At 44.2% G+C, this 26,958-nt stretch overlaps 1 protein-coding gene across 1 annotated transcript in view; it reads right to left on the reverse strand.

Annotated features, from left to right (window-relative positions):
• Nucleotides 1–584: 584 nt before the first annotated feature.
• Nucleotides 585–26,958, reverse strand: part of PTP4A2 (protein tyrosine phosphatase 4A2) — a 46,917-nt gene continuing 20,543 nt past the window's right edge. The window contains exons 2-6 of the mRNA XM_083173708.1: nt 14,067–14,736; nt 6,762–6,854; nt 4,253–4,383; nt 2,977–3,051; nt 585–2,402 (exon numbers count right to left, since the gene is read on the reverse strand). Coding sequence (XP_083029834.1) covers nt 2,294–2,402; nt 2,977–3,051; nt 4,253–4,383; nt 6,762–6,854; nt 14,067–14,162 — 504 coding nt within the window. The 5' untranslated portion in view covers nt 14,163–14,736 and the 3' untranslated portion in view covers nt 585–2,293. The remainder of the gene's footprint in view (nt 2,403–2,976; nt 3,052–4,252; nt 4,384–6,761; nt 6,855–14,066; nt 14,737–26,958) is intronic.

Raw genomic sequence — 26,958 nt, forward strand, 5'->3', positions numbered from 1 at the left:
GATGAGGAGAGTATGACAAAAAGGTGCTGGAGGGAAATAAATAAATCCTGACCTATTCTGAATCACATATACAATTCAATCTGGGTGGAATATAATTGCCAAGGATCGCATTGTAATATGCAATCCTATAGCAGGGATGTATCATCCTACACACAAAGACAGCCCCTGCAATGCGCTCAGTCAGTGCCGGGGGAGTCTGCGCTGACCTTAGCACTGACCCCCATGACCCCACTGACTGCACTGCCCCGGCGGACTGTAGCCCATCGCCTACAATAGGCTACGGTCTGGCAGAAGCCCTGGGACCCAATGCAATGCTGCCCAATGTTGATACATCAGACAACATCGCATCTCCATATTTGTGCAAATATTAAATGATAAAGGGGGCCCTTAGTGTTGCCTATGTGTTTATGACCTACAATGTAATTTGATTTGTGCTCTACCTTTTTATTCTCTGGTCTAACTTATTTTTTGAACTTACCTTTCCAATGTCTCCATTACTTTTATTCACTTACTAGTGAATAGTAAATTCAATAAAAACTCTTGAAAAAAAAAAAAAACCCCACAAGAAAACTGAATGCAGAACATTGAATGTGTAAAATATTTTTTTTATTTAACACGTTTCATGAGATCAAGGATATTTCTAGCGCTTGTTGATTTACAGTTAGATCACCTGTCTTGACACCTCTTTCAGTCACTTTTTCCATTTTAAAAAAAGCAGGAAACGAAGGGCTGGGAAAAAAAGGAATAATTGACTAGCACTTTTTTGACCCCTGTATGCAATATTCTGTCATAAAGTGGGAATATAAAAAGGATTTAGGCACAGAATTCCCACTGTCTGATATACGAGGGAGTAAAGTAATTAATTTTCAATGGGCAAAGTTGCTGTATAAAATCCAGCCAGTTGGGCCTAAGTACATGAAGCGGTGTGATATTATAATCATTCCCTTGATCTTTTTTTGAGCAGCAATTCAATATTTTCTTCAAGTCCATTTCCCACAGTGAATATATATTTATACTGCAACAATAAAATAATTTTCTTGTACATCAGGTACAATCCTGAAGTGGGGTTTAGGCAGCAGAGACATCCCTAGAATTATGCACTATTAAGTGTAACTACCCTGTATTCGCAGGCTGGGATTGTGTAATAGGATTGTGTTCCCTGCCTTGGAATACAATGCATCTCGACAGCAGGTGCATAAAAATACATTGGAGATTCAATAAAGTGAACAAACTTGTGCACGCTTTCTCCTGCTGTACAATCGGATTGCCAATCACCTGTTGCCTAGCACCAGGCTGCACCGTGCAAGGCAGGCTAGAGAGAATACAATTTATACTATACAACACAAAAATAAGTCTGAGATAGATGAGTGACAAAACAGTGCATATTGCACACAATGCTGCCGGTCATGTTTAAAGCAGCAGCTGCTTGAGGAGATGCAGTGCAAACTATGGCTGCAGTTTGAATTACAAAATGCATCTGGGTTTTGGCATCAGCCTTGTATTAATATATGGCATCTACACTTCGGATAGTTTGTGTATGACATGGGAGATTAGACAATGTTCGGTGTTATTTGGACTGTTAGCTGCCGTAGAAAAAAAAAAAACAGTGTGCAAGGGATTTGGCTTAAGGCTGAGAGACAGTGTTCGAAGCATCATTAGAAATGGTGCTGGCACAGAGATGTGAAGAGCCCTGAGCGCTACAGTTGTTCGTTCATACAACTTGCCCTGCATCCGGTACTTTGGATCACTTATTGTAGATGGCAGATACAATAAACTTTTTGGAAATTTGTAGGGACAAGCAAAAAAAATAAAATAAAATAAATAAAAGCCTATTCTCTATATCTCGTCAGGAGGGTGTCAAAACAATTCACATTCATTTGGTCCAGTCAACATCCCCAGTACCCTCCTACTGTACTTGAATACAGATGTTACTGCATATTTAATACCTTCATTTTTCTTTAGGCTTCTCTAGGTCTAGAACAAGTTGCTGCTCTTCTTAATAGTCTGTACTTGACCTGGGACACATTTAGGATATATCTGAACTCTTTAATTTGCCTTACATGGTGATGTTCAATCTAAATTCCACATGGATTCTTTCAAATTGAGGGGGAATAGGGCATGTGTAAAAAAATGTATTTGATTTTTTTTTGCCAACTGTGGCACTGCTTGTAGTTTTGCTTTTGATGGGACAGAGGTGAGAAACCAGTCATTGCATGTAGGCTCATTCATTTCATCTTGATCCATTCTCCTGGGTCACAAAGGCCTGGAAGAAACCAGTGGCTTCCGGTCTGTGTTATTGCATACAGCAGTGACCATTGGCATCCTTGAATCGCAGGCGCATTTTGGGCCTGTACTTCTCCAGGTACAGTAGCTGTTTGGAGTTAAACGCTCCTCTTCGTTTCCTACAAGAAGCAAAAACACGAATACTTGGTATCCTGTATCTGTGAGAGGTAAGACAGGCTACACAATCATAGGCCTAATACATTGCAGATATGAAATAAATGATCTGACCTGTACTTTAATTTATCCAATATTAAAAACACATTCTATAAGCCCAGTATTAAACTAGGAATATAGAGTGTATACAAGTTAAATAAAAGCAAAATGAGAGCCTAGTTTAAGGCCAACAGAAAGGCTATGCAGCTTATATTCTCAGTAAGGTCTACACTGCACACCTAATTGTAAGCTTGCAGCAGGGCCCTCTAACCTCCAAGTCTGTCTGTTACCCAGTTTGTTTTATCACTGTCTACTATTGTAAAGCGCAACGGACTCTGCTGCGCTATATAAGAAACTGTAAATATATATAGCTGTATTTTCCCCAATAAGCTGTTCGTGTCTTGCTGCAGCATGCCATGAGTTTAACAAGCGAGCTGTGCAGAGCCTTGTTTACCATGAACGGAGGTCTCAGGAGGTAATGTCAGATGAGAGACTGGGAGGGGGGAGGAAGACAGAGGATCTGTTAATGAGCTCACTTACTGCCTGATAAACTGCACAGCATCCTCGTACTTCATCCCGCATTCAATCAGTGCAAGAGCAACCAGCACAGGGGCCCTGAAATAAAAAACACACGCACGGATTGGTCATGTGCACATTTTCCATCGGAGCAGCCACCAGAAATGCATTATTATTTGGCTTACAACCAAAATCTTTTTAAATCTATACTCATCTAATTCCAGTTTGGCCTGTATTACAGGGAGACGTGGTAACTAATTTTATGCATTTAACAGAAACCCAAACTGACACCTCACAAATTATTTACCAGGTAAAGACAACAAAAGCAGTTTAAGCAACAATCTAAAATGTCAGTAATTCACACACCATAGCAACACAGTGAAGGGTTATATTTCATTACGTCCCTCAACTCAGGCCAGAGTAGATCATTTCTGTCAACAAGTTCTACAGTACAGTGAACATACAAATCAGTGCACTGTGCACATAACCCACATCACTCTCCATTTCTGATGCCAGGTTCTCTATTATCTGTATCTTGCTATACTGTCAGCTGGTGCCCTGCAATAATTCATTATAGAAGAACTCCTGGCTCCATGTTCCAGCCAGTTCAAGTACAGCAAGCATTTCAAGCTAATTAAACAGATGCATGGCATGCCAATTATCAACCAACTAGCCAACTCCTGTATCATAGTGTTCATTTTAGCTTCATGCATCTTTCAAAACCCTAGCAGTTCCTTTTCCCAGCCTGGGGAGTCACTCTTTGCTATGGGACTTCTCGCACAGGTCTGGGCTGCATATCAGTGCTGAGATACAGACCACACTGTGCTAGTAGCACCGAAGCAGATCGCAACACTGCAGACAGGAAAAAGGAACTGCGTGGGTTTTGAAAGATGCAGAGAGCTAGAATGAAAACTATATCAAACCAAATAAACTATATGTGGCTTAGTGCTATATGAAGTGCTCGGGCATATTAGAAAGCCTGAAGTTCAGGGGTGGCCAAACCTGTCCTCAAGATAATGTTTTCCAGACCACATCTGAATCTAGCAAAAAATGCAGCAAGGTTACAGTAATGCTGTCACCTGTGCACCAGCCCCAGATGAAAATCGAGAGAAGCCACATTTCTATTGCATAAGTACACAATTATGCAATGTATTTATTGTGTCATTTGATGAATTCCTCACTGCAAAGTCAAGCATCTAAAAGACTTTCCAGCAATATGTGTATCTGGTCAGAAAGCCACATTAGCGAGTAAGAATACCCAAACAGCTACTCTGTGTAATAAGACAGACAAAGTACCCACCTGCCCAGTCCTGCCACACAGTGTACAGCAATGCAGCAACCGGCTTCTTCACGAAATTTGGTTTTTAAAAGGTTCAGCCAATCGTCAACTATTTGTGTAGGGGGTGGAGCTCCATCATCAAATGGCCAGTCCTAAATTGGGCATAAGAATAGCATGTGTGAACTCCATATAAAAATAAGCTTCAAAAGTGAACTCCATATCTAAATAAGCCACAGTGCACCCGAAACCTTACATATTAAACTATGGATGGACACAAGTTTAGTATGTGCACCGTCATAAGCAGATATTGAAATTGTAGGTGGGCGCAGAATGTTTTGGCAGGGCTGGTGCTAGGGTGTTCGGTGCTAATCTGAAAATTAGAAATTTGTGCACTCCCATACTTTACAAAGGGACAGTTCACACGAGAGGCGTTCAGCTGAAAAAGGGTGTGGTCTCACAAGAAATGGATGTGGACATACAATAGTATCCCCATTACAAATTACGCCACACGGTAGAACGATCGTATTCACGTTACACAACACATAGTGCCCCTTATTTACATTAAACTATGTACTAGTGCCCTTTACACATATGCCTACAGCATACTTGCCTACCTGACCCTCTCCTTGAGGGAGAAAATGCTCTGTTCCTGGACTCCCCTGGTAATGTAGGATTGCCATCACCTGTGGTGAAACACCTTTCTTAACCATTACCTAGCTCCCCACAGGTGATGGCAATCATACATTACCAGGGAAGTCAAGAAACACGGAGGGTAGATATCAAGATATCAAAAGAAGGCGCTTTCATATGAGTGTGCTTTGGTGAAAGCAGCAGTAGAGGATTGGGTAGTCACTCCCAATTATAAACAAAGCAAATACAGGAAGAGGGTACCTGCGCTGGGTGTGAGACAATGTGAATTAAAACAACTAATTTAATAGAACATGTAATGACATAAATTAAAAACATGCATAGATTAGATGTGAGATAATAAGTCAATGTTAAAATGATGGTCCAATGACCTAAATAGAGGATAGTCACCCTTTTGGTCCACCAGTACTGGGGAAGTCCATCCAAATTAGTGTGAATGTGGGATTGTAATTTCCAGGGATAGCTGAGTGTTGTCCCTTCCACTTCTTTTAATTGTAATGACCGGGTCCTTTAGGAGGTGGCGTTCCTCCAGAGTGTCTGAGCCACGGTAAATGGTGTAAGCAAGTGCCACGATGGTGGTGTTTCTGTGGAGGGTATCCGCTGGATTGGATCGGGTGGTAGCCACTTCAATGTGGAGTGGGTGACTTGTCCTGCGAGCTTCAATAAGATGCAAGACCCTACGCGTTTCGCCGCTAAATTAGGCTTTCAATACTTGGAAAAGCCGCATTTAGCAGCGAAACGCATAGGCTCTTGCATCTTATTGAAGCTCACAGGACAAGTGCATGTTTTTAATTTATGTCATTACATGTTCTATTAAATTAGTTGTTTTAATTCACATTGTCTCACACCCAGCGCAGTTACCCTCTTCCTGTATTTGCGAGTCAAGAAACAAAGCATTTTCTTCCGCATTGAGAGGGTCAGGTAGGCAAGTATGGCCTACAGTAGTAGCATCCCTTATACACAAAATTGCCACAGTAGTAGAGTTATACACATAATGTCTCTATAGTAGCACTCTTTACATGCCTGCAATAGCAGCGTCCCTCATGCACATAATGCCCACAGTAGTAACTCCCCTTAAAACATAATGGCCGCAGTAGTAGTGCCCTCTATACACAATGGCAAGTATTCAATGCCGGTGCGAGCGGCCGGCGAGGGGGTTAAACTGCGAGGATCACAGAAAACCAGTGATCCTCGCAGTTTAACCCCCGCGCCGGCCGCTCGCACTATGCAACGTTCCGGGGGAATCCTCGCAGTCACAGAACGGCGAGGATTCCCCTAAACTGCGAGAGCCGAGGCTAGTGCAGCAAACTCGCTGTAATTAGCCTCAATTCTCGCAGTTTTTGGAGGCACATTCGCAAATTCCGCCTCGCTCAAAAAACAGAGCGAGGGGGAATTTGCGAATGAGGGGGGTCAGTTGAATACTGACAGGGTGAGCGGTGACTGCGAGCAAAAAGTCCTGCTCGCAGTCACCGCTCGCCCACGGCATTGAATATATGCCAGTGCCTGTACTAGTAGCTCCTGTTGCGCAGGTAATGCTTGCAGTAGTAGCACCTCTTACACAATGCCTAGTCAGGGCTGGTGCTACGGTGTTCGACGCCCTCCCGCAAACTATAAATTTGCGCCTTTTGATATTTTACAAACAGCAAAAGGTGTAGGTCTGTATGTAATGTTAGTTGTGCCTCTTATACACATCATGCACCCAGTAGCAGTGCCGCAACTAGACATTTTGGTACCCTGTGATATAACATGAACTAGGGCACTACAATGACCCCTTAAAACTGCTGCTATGGGACTTACAAAGCTCTGGCTACGCCTCTACTTTCTTTTCAATACAAGAACTACATATAATGCAGGTCTGATAAATTGAATATTAAATACTCACTAGCACTTGAATCCCTTCCTTCTCTACCGGAGCCTTGTCATATGTGGCTTCACAAACTCTCACAAGTGTAGTAACTCCATATTTCTTCAGCTCCTGAGAAGGAAAAAAAACATTCCATTCACAAAAAGCCAAGCCACAATACACACAAACTGAACAAACAGCAGACATCACAGACTAGTCACCTCAGAGTTGTAATAGTCTTGTCAGTAGCTTCAGCAAAATATTTAAAAGTAAACTGTATATACTCTTCACAAATCAAATATACACTTACTGATCCTGGCAGAGGAAGTGAGCATTGTTATCGAGGACCTCCCTCATCAGTACATGTTCAAATATGGGAGGGGCTCGTTAACAATACAGGTTGAGTATCCCTTATCCAAAATGCTCGGGACCAGGAGAATTTTGGATAACGGATTATTCCGTATTTCGGAATATTTTAATATTTCAATGATGTATTTTGAAGTATCTTGCATTTATGCTGTATAAACACATAATATACACACAAATATATTTTATTACCACATAAAATACACATACATATATTTTAATTGTTCAAAAAACAAGGTTTCAAAACGTGAAACAAAATGTGTGTACTATCTCAGCACTGAATTTGAATGCCAAGCAATCATTGTCTTGCACATATATAGTGCCAGTTACATATCATGTCCCCAGTGATGCTGTTACAAATGTCCCCAGTGAGTTTTTAGCAAAAAAAAATTTTTTTTTCACTTTCTGGCATGTCCGTATTTCGGAATAATTCGGATAACGGATATTCGGATACGGGATACTCGACCTGTATTGCATTTACACATTGGGCAAGAGGCCCTTCTGAGCGATATATCTTTTACTATCTAGTCTAGTGTGTATAGGGCTTAAGCAGCCAGGATATTGGAATGCAAAAAAAATAGGATTTTGGGTACCTACCGGTAAATCCTTTTCTCGTAGTCCCTATGGGATACTGGGTTATACTATGGGGATAGAGATCCTCCGCAGGAGAGACAGGCACATTAAAGCTTTCAGTGTGGGTGCACTGGCTCCTCCCCTCTATCTCCCTCCACTAGTCTAGCTATGTACTTCTTCCATATCACATGGTAGTGAGAAGCCGTGACTGGCTTCCTGGCACGCGTCATGGTTGTAATTACAGAGGGATGTAGTCCCTTGAGGCCTAATATCTGCCACTCAACCTCCAGGCCGTTCAACGCAGCCGCGGTAAGTCCTGAAAGACAAACGGTCCCTGGAGGAGGAGATCTTTTCTTAGTGGAAGACGCCACGGGTCTTCTACCTGCATGGCCTGAATGTCCCCGTACCAGGCCCTTCGAGGCCAGTCTGGAGCCAATAGAATGGCTTCTACTCTCTGGTCGAATCCTCTTTAGCACCCGTGCCAGCAACGGGAGCGGTTGGAACAGGTACACCAGCTGAAAATCCCATGTCCAGGTCAGGGCATCTACTGCTGTCACCCCTGGATCCCTGGTCCGGGCACAGTACCTGTCCAGCTTGTGGTTCAACCGTGAGGCCATAAGGTCGATCTGAGGGAGCCCCCAAAGATCTACCAGGTCCTGGAACACCTGAGGGTGAAGTCCCCACTCCCCGGAGTGGAGATCGTGACGACTGAGGAAATCCGCCTCCCAGTTGTCGACTCCTGGTATAAAGATGGCCGACAGGGCTTTTACATGGCGTTCCGCCCAGGAGAATATCCTGGTGGTTTCCCTCAAACAGGGCATGCTCCTTGTCCCTCCTTGGCGGTTGATGTAGGCAACCGTAGTTGCATTGTCCGACTGGACTTGTACCGCCCTGCCCTGCAGCATAGGCTCTGTCTGTAATAGGGCATAGTGAACAGCCCTCAGTTCGAGGTTGTTTATATGCAGCATGGATTCCATCGGAGACCAACGGCCTTGCAGGCGGTCTCCCTGTATCACGGCTCACCAGCCTCTGAGAGTGGCATCCGTGGTAATCAGAAGCCAGTCCTGTATCTGGAAGCAGCGACCCGCCAATAGATTTGGCGAATCTAGCCACCACTGCAGGGAGAGTTTGGTCTGCGCAGACAGGCAAATCCTCCTGTGCATTTGCCGGGGGTTCCTGACCATTTCGTGAGGATATCCAGCTGAAAAGTCCTGGAGTGGAACCTGGCATACTGGATGGCTTTGAATGAAGCAACCATCTTGCCCATGAGCCTCAGGCAGAGGTGCACCGAGACCCAAGGATTTGATAGGACCTCTTACCAATTCCTGTAAAGCTGAAGCCTTTTCAGCCGGCAGGAACACCTTCTGCTCCCTCGTGTCCAGAGTCATACCCAGGAACACCATTCTCCGGCTCGGGAGCAACGAGGATTTTGGTATATTTAAAATCCACCCATGTTCTCTCAGCACCTGCATAGTCAGATTTAACGCACTTCTCAGGGCCTCCTCCGATCCTGCCTTGATCAGCAGATCATCCAGGTAGGGTACGACATTCACCCGCTGGAGCCTGAGAAGGACCATCATTTCTGCCATGAGCTTGGTAAAGACGCACGGGGCAGTTGACAGCCCGAAGGGTAGCGCCTGAAACTGGTAATGGCTGTTTCCCACCGCAAATCTTAGAAAGACTTGATGGGGAGGCCAAATTGGGACGTGCAAATAGGCGTCCTTGACTTCTACAGAGGCTAGAAACTCCCTTTTTTCCAGGGAGGCAATCACCGACCTGAGCGACTCCATTTTGAATTTGAACACCTGCAGAAAGGGGTTCAGCGACTTCAGATTCAAAATGGGCCTTACTGAACCGTCCGGTTTGGGGACAAGGAACAGGTTTGAATAGTAACCCTGGCCTTGTTCCTGTATTGGTACAGGTAGGATTACTTTGGACAGGAGGAGCTTGTGAATTGCTCCCTGAAGGAGCAACTGATCCTCCACTGAGGCTGGGAGGGCCGACTTGAAGTAGCGTCGAGGAGGGGGCCTGGCAAACTCCAGCCTGTAACCTAGCGAAATAAGACTCCTGGCCCAGGAATCTAGGCACGAGGCGTCCCACACCTTGCTGAAGTGTGACAGCCGGACCCCCACCTCCAGACAGTCTCATGGTGGGTGCACCCAGTCATGCTGCCGGCTTGGAAGCGGTGGAACGGTCCTGATGACCTGAGGGGTTTGGCTTCCTGAATTTCCCTCTAGTGCCTCTGCTAGCATTAGAGGCGCCTCTGGCCTTAGGGCAGAACTTGGACCCACGAAAGGACTGCTGGGAGGGACCAGTGAAAGCGGGTTTTGCCGGAGTGGGTGCTGATGGGAGGAAAGTGGATTTCTCTGCAGTAGCCTTAGAAATCCAGTCATCCAGCTCACTACCAAAGAGCCTCTCCCCTGTGAAAGGTATGCTTTCCACACTCTTCTTGGAATCCACATCAGCCACCCACTGGCGCAACCACAGAGCCCGCCTAGCCGATACGGCCATTGCAGAAATCCGCGCGTTTATAGCGCCCATTTCCTTTTGTGCCTCACAAAGCACGCGTGTCGTGTCCTGAATGTGACGCAGGTTTTCACCTATCTGAGCCACGGACATGTCCCCCAACAAACCCTCTTGGTTCTGCGTGGACCAAGTGTAAATGGCCTTAGCCATCCAGCAACTGGCCAATACCGGCGTTGTGAATCCCCACTGGCCGTGAACATAGACTTAAGTGTTGCTTCAAGTCTCCTATCTGCACCATCCTTGAGTGTAGACACCCCAGGAACTGGTAACAGCACCTTCTTTGAAAGGCGGGAAACAGAGGAATCCACCGCTGGCGGTTCCTCCCACTTCTTCCTACCAACAAGATCAAAGGGGTACGCATTAGTAAACCTCTTTGAAAGCTGGAACCTCTTTTCAGGGTTCTGCCAAGCTCCTTTAAAAGCACTTTCTAATTCAGCCTGTTCTGGGAAATACACCGGCTGTTTTCTCTGGGTCATGAAAAAGGAATCTCCCTCAGAGGGTTCCTCCATAGGAAGCTCTAACACTTCCCTAATGGCCTTAATTAAAGCCTCAGAACCATGAACTAAAGACTGCTCCTGAACAGTATCCTGTTCATTTGCCCCCTCTCCCACTTCAAGGATGTCATCATCATCAGAGTCAGGGGCCATTGGAGTAGCAGGCCGCTTTGGGGGCTGAGCAGGGGGAGGGGTGAGAATATCAACCCTGGCAGACAACATGGCTAATTCCCTTTGCACCCTCTGCGTCTGCTGTGTATTTGCAGAGAGCTGGGAAGCAACAGAGTCCATCAGCGTTTTTATGCTGCTGGCCCAGGCAGGCTCTTGACTATCAGCCTGTGACCCATCCACAAGTTGTGGCACCCCACTGACCTGAGTGGTTACACCACTGGGCTGTGGCAGCATACACGGCTCAAAGGTAACCTGTGACTGTGAAGCTAGAATAAACTTTGTGCTGAACACCATGCAAGTTAACTTTTTCACCATGATGAAGCAACAGGACACCCCCAGCAGCGCGCACACACACAACACCCACACTTGATGTACTGTAACTCTACACAGTATAAGTGTAATACACCTCTGTATTAGAGACTATGGTGTGTACAAGTGGTTAACTAGCCAGTGGGGTAGACTCAAAGTAATATGAGGAGACCAGTACACCCTAAACCTTAACTCACGGATTTGATTGAGCTGGTAACGCACAAAACACACAGTGATATGTCATACACAGTGTAAATAACACAGCTAAGCAACGCTGCTGCGCTGTTATAACTTGCTGTCTCTGCTGCAAAGGATCAAATCCACCATGCCGCTGAGGAGCTGTAATGGCGACCTCTGGATGCGTAAAGAAGCAGGAAGCAGAGACAGTGCACGCCCAGCAGAGCCTGGTCCCGCTCTGAGCGAAGCCCCGCCCCCTTTACATGGAGCTGGCGCTTCCAATATATTTAAACTGGCACAAGAAGCGCTTTTCACATAAAATGGGGGGGGGGGGGGGGGGGGGGGGGTCGCGCGGTCCCTGCGAGAGGGCCGCCGTCATCTTGCTGCATGGAACGGTTTGGGCTGTCCCCTTGTGGGACCCCCAACCTGTACTCACCACAGACGTCTTCGGACCAGTCAGGGGGTGTGCGGCAGCTGGGGGGCCTGCTCACTACAGCGCAATGCTGTGCGGTGACAGGCCCCACTCAGGACAGATTATCCTGCAGCAGGGTCAGCTCTGCACCTTAAGAGGTCAGGGACTGACCCTACCCCTGACACCCTCGAAGTAGGACAGCTGCCTGGTCAATGCAGCGCCCCAAATTAATAAATTAAACAAAATTTGAAGAAAAAGTCTGGAGCATCCAGAAAGCACTGCCTCTCCTGAGGCACATTTTTCTAAACTGACTAGTGGAGGGAGATAGAGGGGAGGAGCCAGTGCACCCACACTGAAAGCTTTAATGTGCCTGTCTCTCCTGCAGAGGATCTCTATCCCCATAGTATAACCCAGTATCCCATTGGACGGTAGAGAAACTTAGGGGCCCTATTACTAAACACATTGAAAAAGTTGAAGTAGATACCTTAAAAAGGACCCCCTTTTCCTATGGGAGAAGTTGCATCTAATTCCCCTGGAGCAGTCAGGAACCCTTCCAAGGTGGCAGGATCACACACGGCACTTTAATGTATCGCATGTGATCCCCTCTCCCTGCTGCTGGGAAGGGGTACAAAGCAGAGATCGTACATGCAGCACGTAGGAATTCTAGATCAGACGCGCACAGAACTGCGCACCGGATATCAAACACATGCTATTTGGGACATTTCCCCCAATTTCTTGTCCCAATCTGCCTGAATCAGGTGGGAAAAAAAAAAAAAATCGGGCCCAAATCGCATAACGTATGGGGGACCAAACACTTTCCAAATCATTGGCTAGCACTAGACTGTCAAGTAGGTTGCTTTAGAATTAAAATAGTATGTGTCATTGATGAATTGTAGCCTGTCAACATACATTGAACAGTTTATAAAGTCCAGATTGTAAATACAGAAACAAAATCTATAAGGAAAATATTTATTTCCAATAAACGAGCTATGTGTGTGTAAAGCCTATATGCTCACTATACTATTGGGACAGGCTAACCATTATGTAATGAAAGCCTAAACATGGCATGACACTTAATTTTACAGGTAACTTTAGTAAGATTCTAGTCTAGTTTAATTTCTAGTTCTACAAGACTAAAGCTAGATATACACTAAACCAATTATTGGGCCAATTAGCCAAAAATTGGAACATTGGCCTGATTAACTGTACTGGCTTGGTGTTTAGGCGATAAGAAAAAAAACTTGCCCACAAACAATTATTTTTTTTTCGATCTGTAGTTGCAAAGCAAAAATGTTAACATTCTCCTGATAGCAACGGATTCAGTATTAAATCCCGGCGGTTGGGATCCCGGCGTTCAAAATCCCGAAATCCCAACAGGGGGGGGGGGGCGTGGATCGCCACCCCTTGCGGGCTCGCTGCGCTCACCACGCAGCGGGCCCGGTGCCTCGCTACACTCGGCACACTAATTTATTCTCCCTCCGAGGGTGTCGTGGACACCCACGGAGGGAGAAAGTGTCGGGATTTCGAACACCGGGATTTACACTGCATCCCGATAGCAAGAGTGTGTGCATTTTCAATAAATGTCCCATATATCCTATTTTTTTTCCTGTCACTAGGTCATACTCCTTGTTGTCAGAAATATGCAAATGCAGAGTCACGTGGCAGAAAATCAGTAAAATTAGGGGGGGAGAAGACTTTTAGTGTGCAGCTATTAATGGCCCTAACTTTATCTTGGGTGTATTAATAATGAAATTAATGAGTTCTATTGAATCCAAAACAATGTATATTCTAGGTTTCCTCATAGTACTGGAGATATGCGGCCAGGGTTGTGACAGCGCCAACCACCCCCACTCAATCCATTGGTGCACAGATGGAGGCACCACTGGCGCACACTGACTTATCAGTGACATGCATGGAAATTGTACAGGAGAGCCCATTCCTACAGCGCAGCCCAGAAATTTCCAGGCATACCACCAAACTGGTTAAAACCCCTAGAAGCAAAACTTGACCATTTTGCTTTCTCAAGACTTTTTTTCACATATTTTTTATTTGAATTTATATAACAAATGTGATGGATGATGGCTTTTTTAGTGGATATTTTGCACATCTCAGATATTGGCACTCAAAGGGTTAAGTAGCTGCAAATATATGCAATAGGCCATTTGTACTATAAACTCCAATGGCTGATGTGAACGACAAATATTCTCTGTACGGCATAAAAAACAATGGTAACAATACCTTTAAATATAGATTGCAAATAAACATGTAGTGAAGAACACACCTTTTACTAAACCAATTTTGCTGGATACCACTTACCTCTGTGAACTTGTTCAGTGTGGCATTAGTTGGATTGTGGGTGATAAGAAAACGCATACACTCATAAGATATTTCCACTGGAGCTGGACGGTTCATTGTGACAGTTTAAAAAAATAAGGTTTATTTATTTAAAAAAAAAAAAAAATTCACAGCAGAAAATATTAAAAAATTCTATAAAGAAAAATAGATATTTGAAGTGTGGGGGGGAACCTAATTATTGCAAAATCCCAATGGAGAGGTTTTTTTTTTTTTTACTTAAAGATGCGCACTCTTTCTGGGATGCAGAAGAGCATCTAATAGAACCTCACATAACTTCTCGGAGAGAAAAAGGGCTTAAAAATATAAATGGATATATATAGTGACCAAAAGGTCTCTACTGCAGTGAGGCACTCATTAAGGGAGAATATTATTTAAAATTCTTCCCTTTACAAAAGGAAAAATAAAGTAGTGAAAAGTATGCGGTTGTGAGGTGAGATAATAAATAAGAACGCCCATATGCTTTTCTGAAGCGGACGAGAGGGAGAGCAGAAACTGGAGGGGTGGGCTAAGGGTGTCCACCGAGAGCACTCTCAGCTCACTTGTCTGCACCAACGTTGTGCTGAGCCTGGCAGTACTCTGTCCTTATGCGCCGAATCGCCATAAATGTGCAACGTATATTCCAAGAGTAACCCTGAAACAAAAACAAACAAAAAAAAAAAAAGGTTACAGATCTTAAAGACACATATAGTACAATGTCTGTTATACAATTATTCAATTTGTTCTAATTATAGAAATGTTATCCACACACACTAATACCTAATAAGTCAGACTATTAGGTCAAAGTAAAAAAAAAAAAATGCTTGGAGTTTTAAAAAAAATTAACACTGAAAAAAGAACACATGTATAGTCATGTATAGAATTTGGGCCAACTGTATATTTTTGTAATCCTGTAATCAAATTAAGTGCTAGTCACTCACACATTAAAAGAAATACTGCCTATAACTAAACATTCATCATTACAGTAGAACAGTATTTAAATGAGCTTTTCTCTTTCCTACACCCCCACGTGTTAGAGATTTTTGATTCCATTCCTTTATGGTGTCATGTTCTTTCACAACCATATTGTTTCTAACCACAAAGTCTTGCAATAAAATATATACAGCACTGTGAAAAGGTTTTGGGCAGGTGTGGAAAAATGCTGCAAAATTAGAAAGCTTTCAAAAATAGAAACGTTAAAGCCCATACACATTGGACAACTTTGAGCTGAAAGCAGCTCCGTTTACTCGTCTGAGCTGCTTTCTGCTCGAAAACCACCCAGTGTGTGCTGGGCAGCTTTGAGCACTGATGTACACTCCCGCATCATTACTGGTCTGGACGCTCATCTGCTGGTATTATCAGCAGATAAGCAACAGTGTGGACGGCTTTCCATAGCGTCCTGCTATGAAAAGTCGTCCACCCCGAGGAAAGATCGCCAAAAACATCACCCAGTGTGTATGGACCTTTAGTTTATTTTGATCAAAGTGCAAAGTGAATAATCCTGACTGGTTATGAATTGAAGCAGCATATGTACTGGCAGGAGTACAGTCACTGCTCCTGAGAAAACAGATATGACATAACCAGCTTTAATTCAGAATGACTATATGGGATCACGACAAGCATAGGTTGGGCAAATTCAGAGTTATGCCCACATCCATTCAGAGGACAGATAGTTTGAGTTTTAACTTTGTACTTGGGAAAAGTAAATGCAGCTTTGCACAACTACACACCTTTACATAAAGCTCATTCATACCTTCTCCAGCTTATCAATCTCTGTAAGCTTATTAAAGCACTATCCTAACTGCCCGTTTTTGTGGTACCGCTCACTTTAAAAATAACAGGGGGTCCTACTTAACTGGCGCCAGCATAACCACCTCTCCACCAAAGAGGGGATCATGCTGGCGCCGGTGGTGTCAGAGGCGCTGACTAGGCTTGACAGGGACACCGGGGACAGAGATGCAGTTCCCGGCAACAGTACGGTAGTTATTTGTGTAGTTTCACGGCGGCAGCCTACGCTGAAAACCTAGCTTACGCTGCCGCCGTGAAACTACACAAGTAAGGCAGCCAGGGACTCTACGCTACTTCTGACTGACTACGCTGGGCACGGGAACACAAGGCCAATTCTGAAAGGGACGCTACACTAAGTACGTAACTGCCGCCGTGAAACTAAACATGTACCAAAGTTAATTAGTAACCCATACTGTAGGCTAACAGAAGTCACAGATTATTGAACCAAACCAAAAACAGGAATTAAACACAAGTGCAGTATGTAACCTTAGCGAAAATGTTCCCATATACCACATGATGGTGCAAATATGAGGCACATACTGTATTAGTATAGGTAACATTCCAGTTTTCAGTGAAAAGATAAATCACATCTAGTCACAGATTTCACCCTTATACCTGCATATAAAAAAAAAAATACTGTACATAATTAGAGTCTACTTTTCCTTATGCAGGAAGATCCTTTACCAGCACAGAGTGCCCCAGAATTGACTGATGGTGTACTGACATACGGTGTGTAGAAAACAGCCTACGGCCCGATTATCTCCTGGGAGAAGGCAAGTCCACAGTGGGTAAACACAACACTGCAAGGTCAGTCATACCCTGTTTCCCTGATAATAAGACCTACCCCAATAATAAGCCCTACCCTTATTTCTGGACAACGGTCCAAAATAAGCCCTACCCCCAAAATAAGCCCTAGCTTAATCCCCATTTTGCCCAGTCCCTGTGCTAAACTCCCAGCTCTGCTAATGCCCCCCCCACCCGCCCGCATGAAATGGATGCTGCTGCTACGGTAGCAGCCCTGGTACCGCTGAAGCCTCTGCTTGCATCAGCGGTCCCAGGGATGCATTGTGCATGTGACGTCACTGCGCACCTCAAGGACTGAGTGGCGTCTGTTCACAGATGGGAGCGGAGTGACTGAGCGGCTGCGGAGGAAAGGCTGAGTGGCTGAAAAATGCAGAAGGAAAGGAAAGCGGCAGTTGTGCTTAAAGTATAAGGAGATTGAGGGGCATGATGTAGCTAAAAGAAGGACTGAGGAGCTAAAATAAGCCCTACCCCAAAAATAAGCCCTTTGGTGTTTTTGGACTGAAAAAAAAAATAAGACAGTGTCTTATTATCGGGGAAACACGGTAGTAAAAGTCCATATAGATTTTATACATTGCTTGAACCAGTGCCCCACCCCATAAACACACCCAGAATGTACTGGAGAGAGGAGGAGGGGAGGAAGACAAAAAGAAGGCAGCCTAGCTAGGGAGACCTCCAGAGATTGTAGTGGGTCCTGCACTGCCTACAGTAGAGCAACATTAATCTGGTACCCAGGCTGCAGCAGAGATCCTTTCTGTGAGTGCTGGGCAGTGGGTGATGCATCTGGAGACACAGGAGGAATGGTGTTAATACTGAAGTTGAAACATGTTGGTGGATACTTGTGGAACAGTACCAGTTGAGCGGAACCGAGACCATAACACCCTAGAGGCGACTGAGCAATTCTTTTGAAGAACCGGGAACGTCGAGAGAATATACTTTTCACGCAGCCTTGATCATAAAACCACTAATGGTACTAAGCCCCTCATTAAATAATTGTTTTCAGAATTTTGTTAACAACAACAACAACAACAACAAATTAGCTTTCACATCACACTTTTAAAACGGTATATTGACGTTTTTTGCCTTTTAAAACGTTTAAGGCTGCAGTGTGTAATGTAGCTTTCACATCACACTTTTAAAACGGTATATTGCCGTTTTTTTGCCTTTTAAAACGTTTAAGGCTGCAGTGTGAAAGTGTCATAGTTGAAATACCATTTAAAGTTAACTGGTATTTCAACACGTTTAAAAAGCAGAGTCCTACCCGTTTTAAAGCCAATTTAGAGCCGTTTTTTGTGCTGTCTGAATGGCACTGAAATGGTATTTAGTAAAAAATAAAGGTTAGAGCACTGTGATAGGCAGTCCCTTGTCTTGTGTCCCTTCCCTGAACCAGGAAATAAGCTGTGGGTAGAAACGTGTTCAGAGGTTAAACGGCTTGACTGGTGATGTGAATGGTACTTAAACGGTATTTTTAAATGGTAATCTGCTGCAATATGAACACTAGACCCGTTTAAAATACCATTTAAAATTACAGTTTTTCCAAAACGTTTCAAAATGTTTTATGTGATGTGAAAGCTATCTTTGTCTGAGGTGACTGGAGAAAATCAGACAGTGGAGAACACATGAAAATAATGCTGCTTTCAGACCGCAAAACTGGCTTTGACCCTGTACTTGGAAACGTTTCCAAAAACGGGTCTGCCAGGTAAAACCCCTTTCACACCGCATCTCTTAAACGGTATATTACCCGTTTTTGGAAACCTTCCAAATACAGGGTCAAAGCCAGTCTTCAGCGACCCCCCCCCCCGCGCGGGTTAACACATACAACCCCGTTAACCCCTCCCCGAATTTTGTTTAAGAACACCCCCCCCGTGAAGTCGGTACCTCCTCACGGTGCAGTTGATCGGCAGCCGCAGTACTGTACCACAGCTGGCTTTGCGTATGAAAAAAATAAGGAACTTTCTGAAAATGGCTGCCCCATAGGAAACCCCATTTAAAAAAACTGTCTTTCGTATGGGTGCAGCCATTTTCCGAAAGTCACTTTTCTTATAAGAAAAGTGACTTTCGGAAAATGGCTGCCCCCATACAAAAGACAGGTTTTTTTAAATGGGTTTTCCTATGGGGCAGCCATTTTCAGAAAGTTCCTTATTTTTTTTCATACGCGAAGCCAGCCGTGGTACAGTACTGCGGCTGCCGATCAACTGCAACGTGAGGAGGTACCGGCTTCACGGGGGGGGGGGGGTGTTTATTAAACACAATGTGGGGGGGTGTTAACGGGGGTGGGGGTGCGGAGGGGTTAACGGGTTTGTATGTGTTATCCCGCGTGCGGGGGGGGAGGGGGGGCGGCGGCGGCCTCCTGCGCAATGAATATTTAATGAGCGCATTAAATATTCACTGCACTGAATTTAGGACCCAGCTTATTGGTTGGGTCCTAAATACCGTTTCAGACCCGATTTTGATCCCAAAATACCGGGTCTGAAACAGGTAGGACCCTCCATTTTAACCGGTTTACAAAAACGGCTTTTGTAAAACGGTTATGGGGTCCTGCACCTTTCAGACCGCACAGATTACCGTTTTAAAACGGTAAAAAAACGGCAATATACCGTTTACAAAGTGCGGTCTGAAAGGGGCATAATTTGATGCGAGATTACAAGATATACAGGGGCCTAAGTGAGGGCCCTTTTCTGGTAAAGACTATTACTACACTAGCTATTCACTACCATTGATATGCCAGTTGGATTATCTACACTATAAAGAAGTGTGGTTTTCTATCTTTGAGACTGCATCATTTGGATATTATTTGTCAGGAACTCCAGTTATCTGAAGTGGGAGCACCTAGGCCCTTATTCAGATCTGATCGCAGTACAAATTTGTTCCTTAAAATGGGCAAAACCATGTGCACTGCAGGTGGGGCAGATGTAACATGTGCAAGAGTTCAATTTGGGTGGGGTGTGTTGAAACATATCTATATTGCAGTGTAACAATAATGCAGACAGTATTTACCCTGCACAGAAACAATATAACTCACAAATCTAACTCTATATGCAGGTTACATCTGCCCCACCTGCAGTGCACATGGTTTTGCCCATTTGGAGTACAAATTTGTTCTGCGATCAGATCTGAATAAGGGCCCTAATCCAGTGATGGCTAACCTTGACACTCCGGCTGTTGAAATACACATCCCAGCATGCCCTAGCTCAGTTTTAGCATGGAATGTCAAGGTTAGCCATCACTGACCTAATCCATTTTTTTATTTTGACACATTACTTTAAATAGTTGGTGACTATGTAGGATAGGGCAGCACCTTTTGTTTGGAGCACAGGTCAACTACTTACTTGGTTTATTTTTTTATTACATATTAGCCGATCCCCGCAGACATGTATAATGGCGGAGGCGAGGTGCCAACACGTTTATACACACTCGCCGATGCCAGCAAGAACAGAACAGGAGTGACGCAAGGAGGCTTTTGAGCATGGCGGTCGTGTCTGTAAATGCAGGATGAGGGAGGGGGTCATTAACTGTGTTCTGGAGCCCACATAATGATATTTGGTGTAGACACCTGATCTAGTAAAAGGTATCCATTGGAAACCTCTTTCTGAGCAATCTCTTACTATACCGTCTAGTGTACATGAACGATAATCTGCAAATGCTCTAAAGCACCATACACACTAGAGGATATTGTGAAAGATATCACTCAGAAGACCCTTTCAAGTGATATATAAAGAAACCTAATAAATAAAGCAATATATTTCACTATAGCCAAATGATACAAACAATATAGTCTACATTAGGCATGGCCAGCCTATGGAAGGGCATGATGGGCCTTTTAGTTTCACACCAGCTGAAGAGGCTGGCCAGGCCTCTTACTTTGTGACACTAACATTGGGAACACTATGCCAACAGTTCTGTCAGCTACCGGATCTGCAGAAAGACCAACAAATTTGGTGAGCAGAAACTTACCAATTAGCCATCCATCACGACTGCATGGACATTTCCCACACATGCGTAACGTCATTGTTGGTGGGTTGGCCAGACCCCTAGCATGACATCTGCTTCCACTGTGCTGCATAGTCAGCCTTATATTTCTTAATGTTGTTCAGACATATCTAGCATACTCACCCCTCCTGCAATGAATTACCTATATATAGTTTGTCACCCAAAAGGAGCAATATATCCTTCAAATGTATAGCCAGCCTATAGGTGCATACACAATGAGCGACTTTCACAGGGGCTGGTAATACCAGCAGATGAGCGGTGGTGGCCACCAATGATGCGGGAGTGCACATGAGCGTTCATCGCTGGCCCGCACACACTGCTGAAAGCAGCTTTAAAAAAAAAAAAAATGCTGCATTCAGCTCAAAATTGCCACAATTGTAACTCCCACTGGTGAATAAAAATATGACGTGTGAACAAGCTTTACAATAATAAAAAAATCACTAGATCTTCCAAAACCCATGCCGTATAAGAAAGGACAAGACTGCACTATAGCCAACCAACTGGATTACAGAAATCTGTCAATGAAGGACTTTTAGCAGTACCTACAATCTCCCATAATTATTTTGGGGGTTGAGCTTTTAGCCACGCGGATCTGCCTCTGGATCTCACTTCCCTGCACAGTTTAAGAGGCCCCCACACTAGGGGTTCCGGACGGTGTCCCATTAGTCATTTACACGATGTCGGGATCCTGACCGTAAAAAACCCCGACACACTGGGGCCTGACGGCCACGGGCTATTCTTATTCTAACTCGTGGGGTCCACGACCCCCACAGAGGGAGAATAGACTAGGTGGCGAGCGTAGCGAGCCCGCAAGGGGCTTTGTTGTGCTCACCATGCTGTCTGGGTCCGGCCAGTCGGGATTCCGACTGTCGGAACCCTATACCACACCCCACACTAGAATCCTTCAAAAATCAGACTCAAGACTTTTCTGCAATTCCCTTAAGTATCTTCATTCTCTATGTATGTTAAGCAAATCTTCTGTATTTCATTGTTCCTGTACATTATACACACTGAATAAAAAGGGGGAACTTGCAAGCAATTGTAAACTATATTTGTCTAGAGGCCCCTATACACTTGTCAGATTTGGTCTCTTTTCACAGGATTCCAATGGCGCAATAAATCATAGAACCACTTGGCCCATCTAGTCTGCCCCCTTTTCAAACATGTTACCTCAAACCATATTTGATCCTTATTTATTTGCAAGGATCTCAATATGCCTATCCCAAGCATTCTTAAATTGTACTACTGTCTTAGCCTCTATCACCTCTGATGGGAGGCTATTCCACTTATCTACTACTCTTTCTGTGAAGTAATTCTTCCTCACATTTCCCCTGAATCTTCCTCCCTCTAGTTTCAGTGCATGTCCTCGTGTTCTGTTGCTCCTCTTCCTGTGACGAATGTCTCCCACCTGTACCTTGTTAAAACCCTTGATATATTTGAAAGTTTCTATAGAAACTTTCCATGCTCTGCTCTAAACTATACATATTTAGATATTTTAGTCTTTCCTGGTAGGTTTTGTGATGTAGGCCATGCACCATTTTAGTTGCCCTTCTTTGTACAGTCTCAAATGTATTTATATCCTTCTGGAGATATGGCCTCCCGAACTGAACACCGTTCTGTAGATGAGGTCGTACCAATGACCTATACAGTGGCATTAGTACTTCTTTCTTTATTGCTGATACCTCTCCCTAAATCGGGTGGGTTTCACATCCAACCTCTGACTCTGCCCCCCTTCCAGCAGCAGAATACGGGATTGCAAAATAGTCTTGTAGTAGCTGGGTACTCACTAGTCCCACCGAGAAGGTTTGTGAAGGGGCCTGGCATCGGCAAGTCCATACGTCTGCAGACATCAGGAAGTGTGGAGCGCTGGCTGTCACTAGAGATGTTCCCAGTTGTCCTACATGTAAGGTGTCCTACATGTAAGGGAGAACCCTTGGTCTGTGACTCAGAGGGTACACACTCAACAATTTGAACAGTTTGTGCTTTAGAACCATCGAAAATCATGCAAATACTTTAAAATATCTATGGTGTAGCCAGCTTACATCTCATAATTGCTTTAACAATTTTTAACAGCCCTGGGGATACAACCCTTAATTAGTAAGTTGTAAATGCCATCTATAATAGACCCCAATTAAATTACTGCATAAGCAAAAATATTCAAGAGCTATACACAATATAACATTTAAATATTATAGTGAAGTTGTGGCAGAAACAGGAGTGTTATAAGTTATTCACGTGAAGGACGTTTTAGACATTTATCAGCTATGGCCATACAGGACAAACAGCTCACACTAGATATTTGGCTAGGTTTCAATAGAGAAGTCTGACCAGGAGATACCGCATGCAAGAAAAACAAGTTCTGCACAGGCAAGAGGTGATCCTTATGCTGCCCATACACTTATGCGATCAGATGTGATGAGATATCGCATCTTATCGAATCAAGTGGTGCCCAGTGCAGCACCCGATATCGCATGCCATCCTGTGATGGACATCGGGTGCTGGAAGAGGGGTGGTGTGGCGGCTGTGTAGGCGGGACCGGAGCTGGTGGAGCTTTCAGGCAGCGGGACTTGTCAGCAGCAGCGACTTTGAAACACTGGACTGCCCTCTGATTGGTTGAGAGAGCTCTCTCTCAGCGGCCTCAGCCAATCACAGGACCGTCCAGTATTTCAGTCATCTGCTGCCGAGTCCCGCCACCTGAAAGCTCCACCACTCCGGTCCCCGCTACACAGCTACCATGCCTCCCCCCAGCATTAAGGTACCGGCTCCCCGCCACCTCTCCGGTCCCCATCCCGGCCCCGCCGCTGATTGCATTAGAGCAATTGCATGTGGTTAATAGCCACATGCAATTAGATAAATATTATGTGCAGGTCAAAATATCTATCGATGCAACATTCAACAGTGTGCCTGCGCATCGCGTCGAATGTCAGCTTAAAAATGCATGCAATCATTCGATTTATCGCCAGATGTGGCCGAAATCTAACGATTGCATGCGATATCTCACATATGTATGGGCAGCATTACTCTACAATATGGAAGCAAAAGCTATACCAGATAAACATGGTACAGTTATATTCTTATGGGTCAAAGAGACATTATTAAGTTAATGATTTAACAGGTGGTTCAATAGGCTGCACACACAGCCAGCTTGGCCAGGCCTCATGCTGTTTGACATGGCTCACTTAATAGGACACCCTATCATAACTCATTCCGTCAGTGAACCTGCGGAAGTTAATGACCTCCCATTGCATTACACACGTGTAACCCTGAAAGGCTAGTCCTGATCAAAAGCCCAAACCACACATAAAAAATGGTTAATCTTTCCCAGGGTGACTCAGTTGTGCCAGCAATCCAATATGCTGCCAAGTCATGAGGCACAAAAACTTATGCAAATGTACATGTCATAAAGCAGCGGTTCTCAATCTTGGTCCTCAAGTACCCCCTACAGTGCATGTTTTCCAGGTCATCTGGCAGGTGCACTCATTCATTGACACATTTTAAAAGATTAAGGTTGGAACCACTTATGTCACCTGTGATTCGGTGTGACCTGAAAACGTGAACTGTTGGGGGTACTTTAGGACAGAGGTTGAGAACCATTGTCATGAAGCATATGATAACATGGACTACATGTGGCACAATACAGTAGTAAGACTATAGTTTTAGGGGGGGTATTCAATCTTGGGTCACGGCTGTCTAGCTGGCCCGACAGCCGTGACCCTGTCCTGTTCTGGGACTGCTTGATCAAGAATTTACAGGCAGGATTTAATGTCCTGCCTGCAGCGGGACGAGAAGGTGCATGGCCGCGAGCTGTGGCCGGGAACAGGCAAGCTGCAGCTGGGAGCTTGTCAGTTCCCGGCAGAACGAGCCCGACTGCTTGTGAAGTCGGGCATGTTCTGCCGAGATCCCCTGTTCAATGCTGTCGGGGATGACCGCATTGAATAGGGCCCCGCAGCCATCTCCCCCGTCGGGAGATTAAATACCCCCCTTAATAAAGCAGTCTAATCTTGCTCATGTATATCTCTAGTATCTGTACTTTACTATGCGCGCACACAGTATCACAGCACACGCAATGTTAGTTTGGAAATCGAGTATTTTACCATTTCCGTGGAGAATAAACATTAAAAGAATATCATTAGGGCTAAATATATTTAAAAGGAACTCTGAATCAAGGTCACTTAACCATGTGTAAGACACTACAAAAGGCTTTTTTTTTTACACTGACATGAACGTAAAAGGTTGGCATGCCCTAAGCCGACCATACACAAGAACAATTTGAGCCCTTTTCACACGACTTGGACAAATTGGGCCCAAAAATCAGGTGAAGAGTGTCAAATCGTATGTTTTTTCCCCACCTCGGATTCAATACGTGGCCGAGCGCATTTGATCAGAGCTGGAGATTGCAAGAGCTGCACGTAGGATTTGTCAGATACCGAAGCACTTGCTGGGAATGCATACTATACACTGTATGCAAAAGGACCACATAAGGTGCTGGGCGGTTCAAGGAGCATCATCAATACAAGAAACGTCTTACGGTGCTGTATGCGATCACACTATAGCCCTGTACACACACATCGATTTGCTTTTGATTCGATGTTAGATTCGATTTTCTATTCGCACTGGCATTAGATCTGTACTTTTGCATTAGATATCTAATTTGATATACATTCATGGTACATTGTACAAGACTTCTAAACAATGATCAACCAGAAGCATGTCACAATGGTGCTAAACAGGAGGACCCATCACTCAGACATTTAGGCTATTAATGGGGAAAATAGAATAAGTCATTTTTTATGATGGGACACTGCACTACTTTATGTTGGACTGTGCGATCACATTGTGATTTATCATGCAGAAAGCTCATTAGACAGACAAAGTATACTGATCTGCACCACACCCACAAAAATGCACTGCCAACAGCTCATTTAAATACAGTCAACCTGCTCAAAGGCAATGGCTGCATGAAGACCAAAAACAGTAATGCCATAAATCTGCTGTACAAGGAGAGCCGACTGGAGGAGAGCCGACTGGAAATTAAGTGCTTCTTTCGAGAGCAAAATGAGCATGTTTAGTAACAGGTTTCACATGTTTGCGGCTTTGTGATGGTTCAATTAGGAAAACTTTATTTAATACACATAATGTAAAATACAGATATGTGCTCTGCATTTAGCCATAACACTGCACAGGAGATACTTGGCATTAGAATGCAGACAGGTCCCGCTGTTCAGTAATGCAAAAAAAACAAAAGCTAGCACAGAGGGTTGAAGTCAATAGTTTATCACCAGCAGCCAATAGATGGCTATCCAATGGAGCGATTCAATTGTTGCTCCAATCAGGTGCAATCAGCTGCTGGCACAATCGTTTCAGCTCACAACCCCAACAACAACAACAACAACCCCGCACCCCAGGGGTGGCGAGTTCTAATAAGACAAGAGACCCAGGTAGCAAAAGTTAATATTAATGTGGTCACACACTGTATTCGCGACTGATGGGGAGAATTGTGGTGATGTATTTACTTCAATAAATTCCCCAATGTATTTAAGAGGAGCCATATAACTGAATTGTTAATAACTAAGATTCTAAAATTACATAGCACAAAATAGCAATACAACGTATGTATTTTTAACAAAAGCAGCAAAAAATAGATTTTTTTTTGCTGCAAAGCATAAAAATGAGGTATTCTGTACAAGGTGCTAAACTAGGATGAACACAACACACATTACTACAAGATGTATGGCAGTAAATTCCTGCTAATCTTACTGACAGGCTTTATCTGGAAGTATTACCTTCACGGTTGTACATGCAGCACATAGTTTTGCAGCTTCAAGTTGTTCTGTGAAACTGAAGGCAAGATCACTCTGTGCTTTTGCAAGGAGAAGGGACAGCGTAATTTTATTACTTGGAAAAGGCAGCCTGTACCTGAATAATCAGGTTGCCTCATGTTTAATTTAAAGCACTGACATGTGATTGAAGCAGGGCCAAGAATTCCAAAGAGGGGAGTGAATATTCAGGACTGTGACCCTACCGCCCCCACATGTACAACTCCTGCCTTACTACCTTTACCTTGGATCTCTACCAAAACATGTAGCTGGACAAAGGCCATTTGCTACACTCAATAGATTTCCTTAAACATACTACAACAGCTGAGAATCTGATCAGCTTACAAATCCAGATACTGTAGGAAAGGGCAGTGTGATCACATTTCCAAACAGTCATGAACATACAGTTGAAGTGCTGCAGAAAAAGGTATGCAGAGTGTTAAAGTGATAGATGACAGAATTTACTGCATATATGAAAAAAA

This window comes from Crinia signifera, chromosome 2, assembly GCF_055691185.1.
Source record: "Crinia signifera chromosome 2, ASM5569118v1, whole genome shotgun sequence".
NCBI classification, from domain to species: Eukaryota; Metazoa; Chordata; class Amphibia; order Anura; family Myobatrachidae; genus Crinia; species Crinia signifera.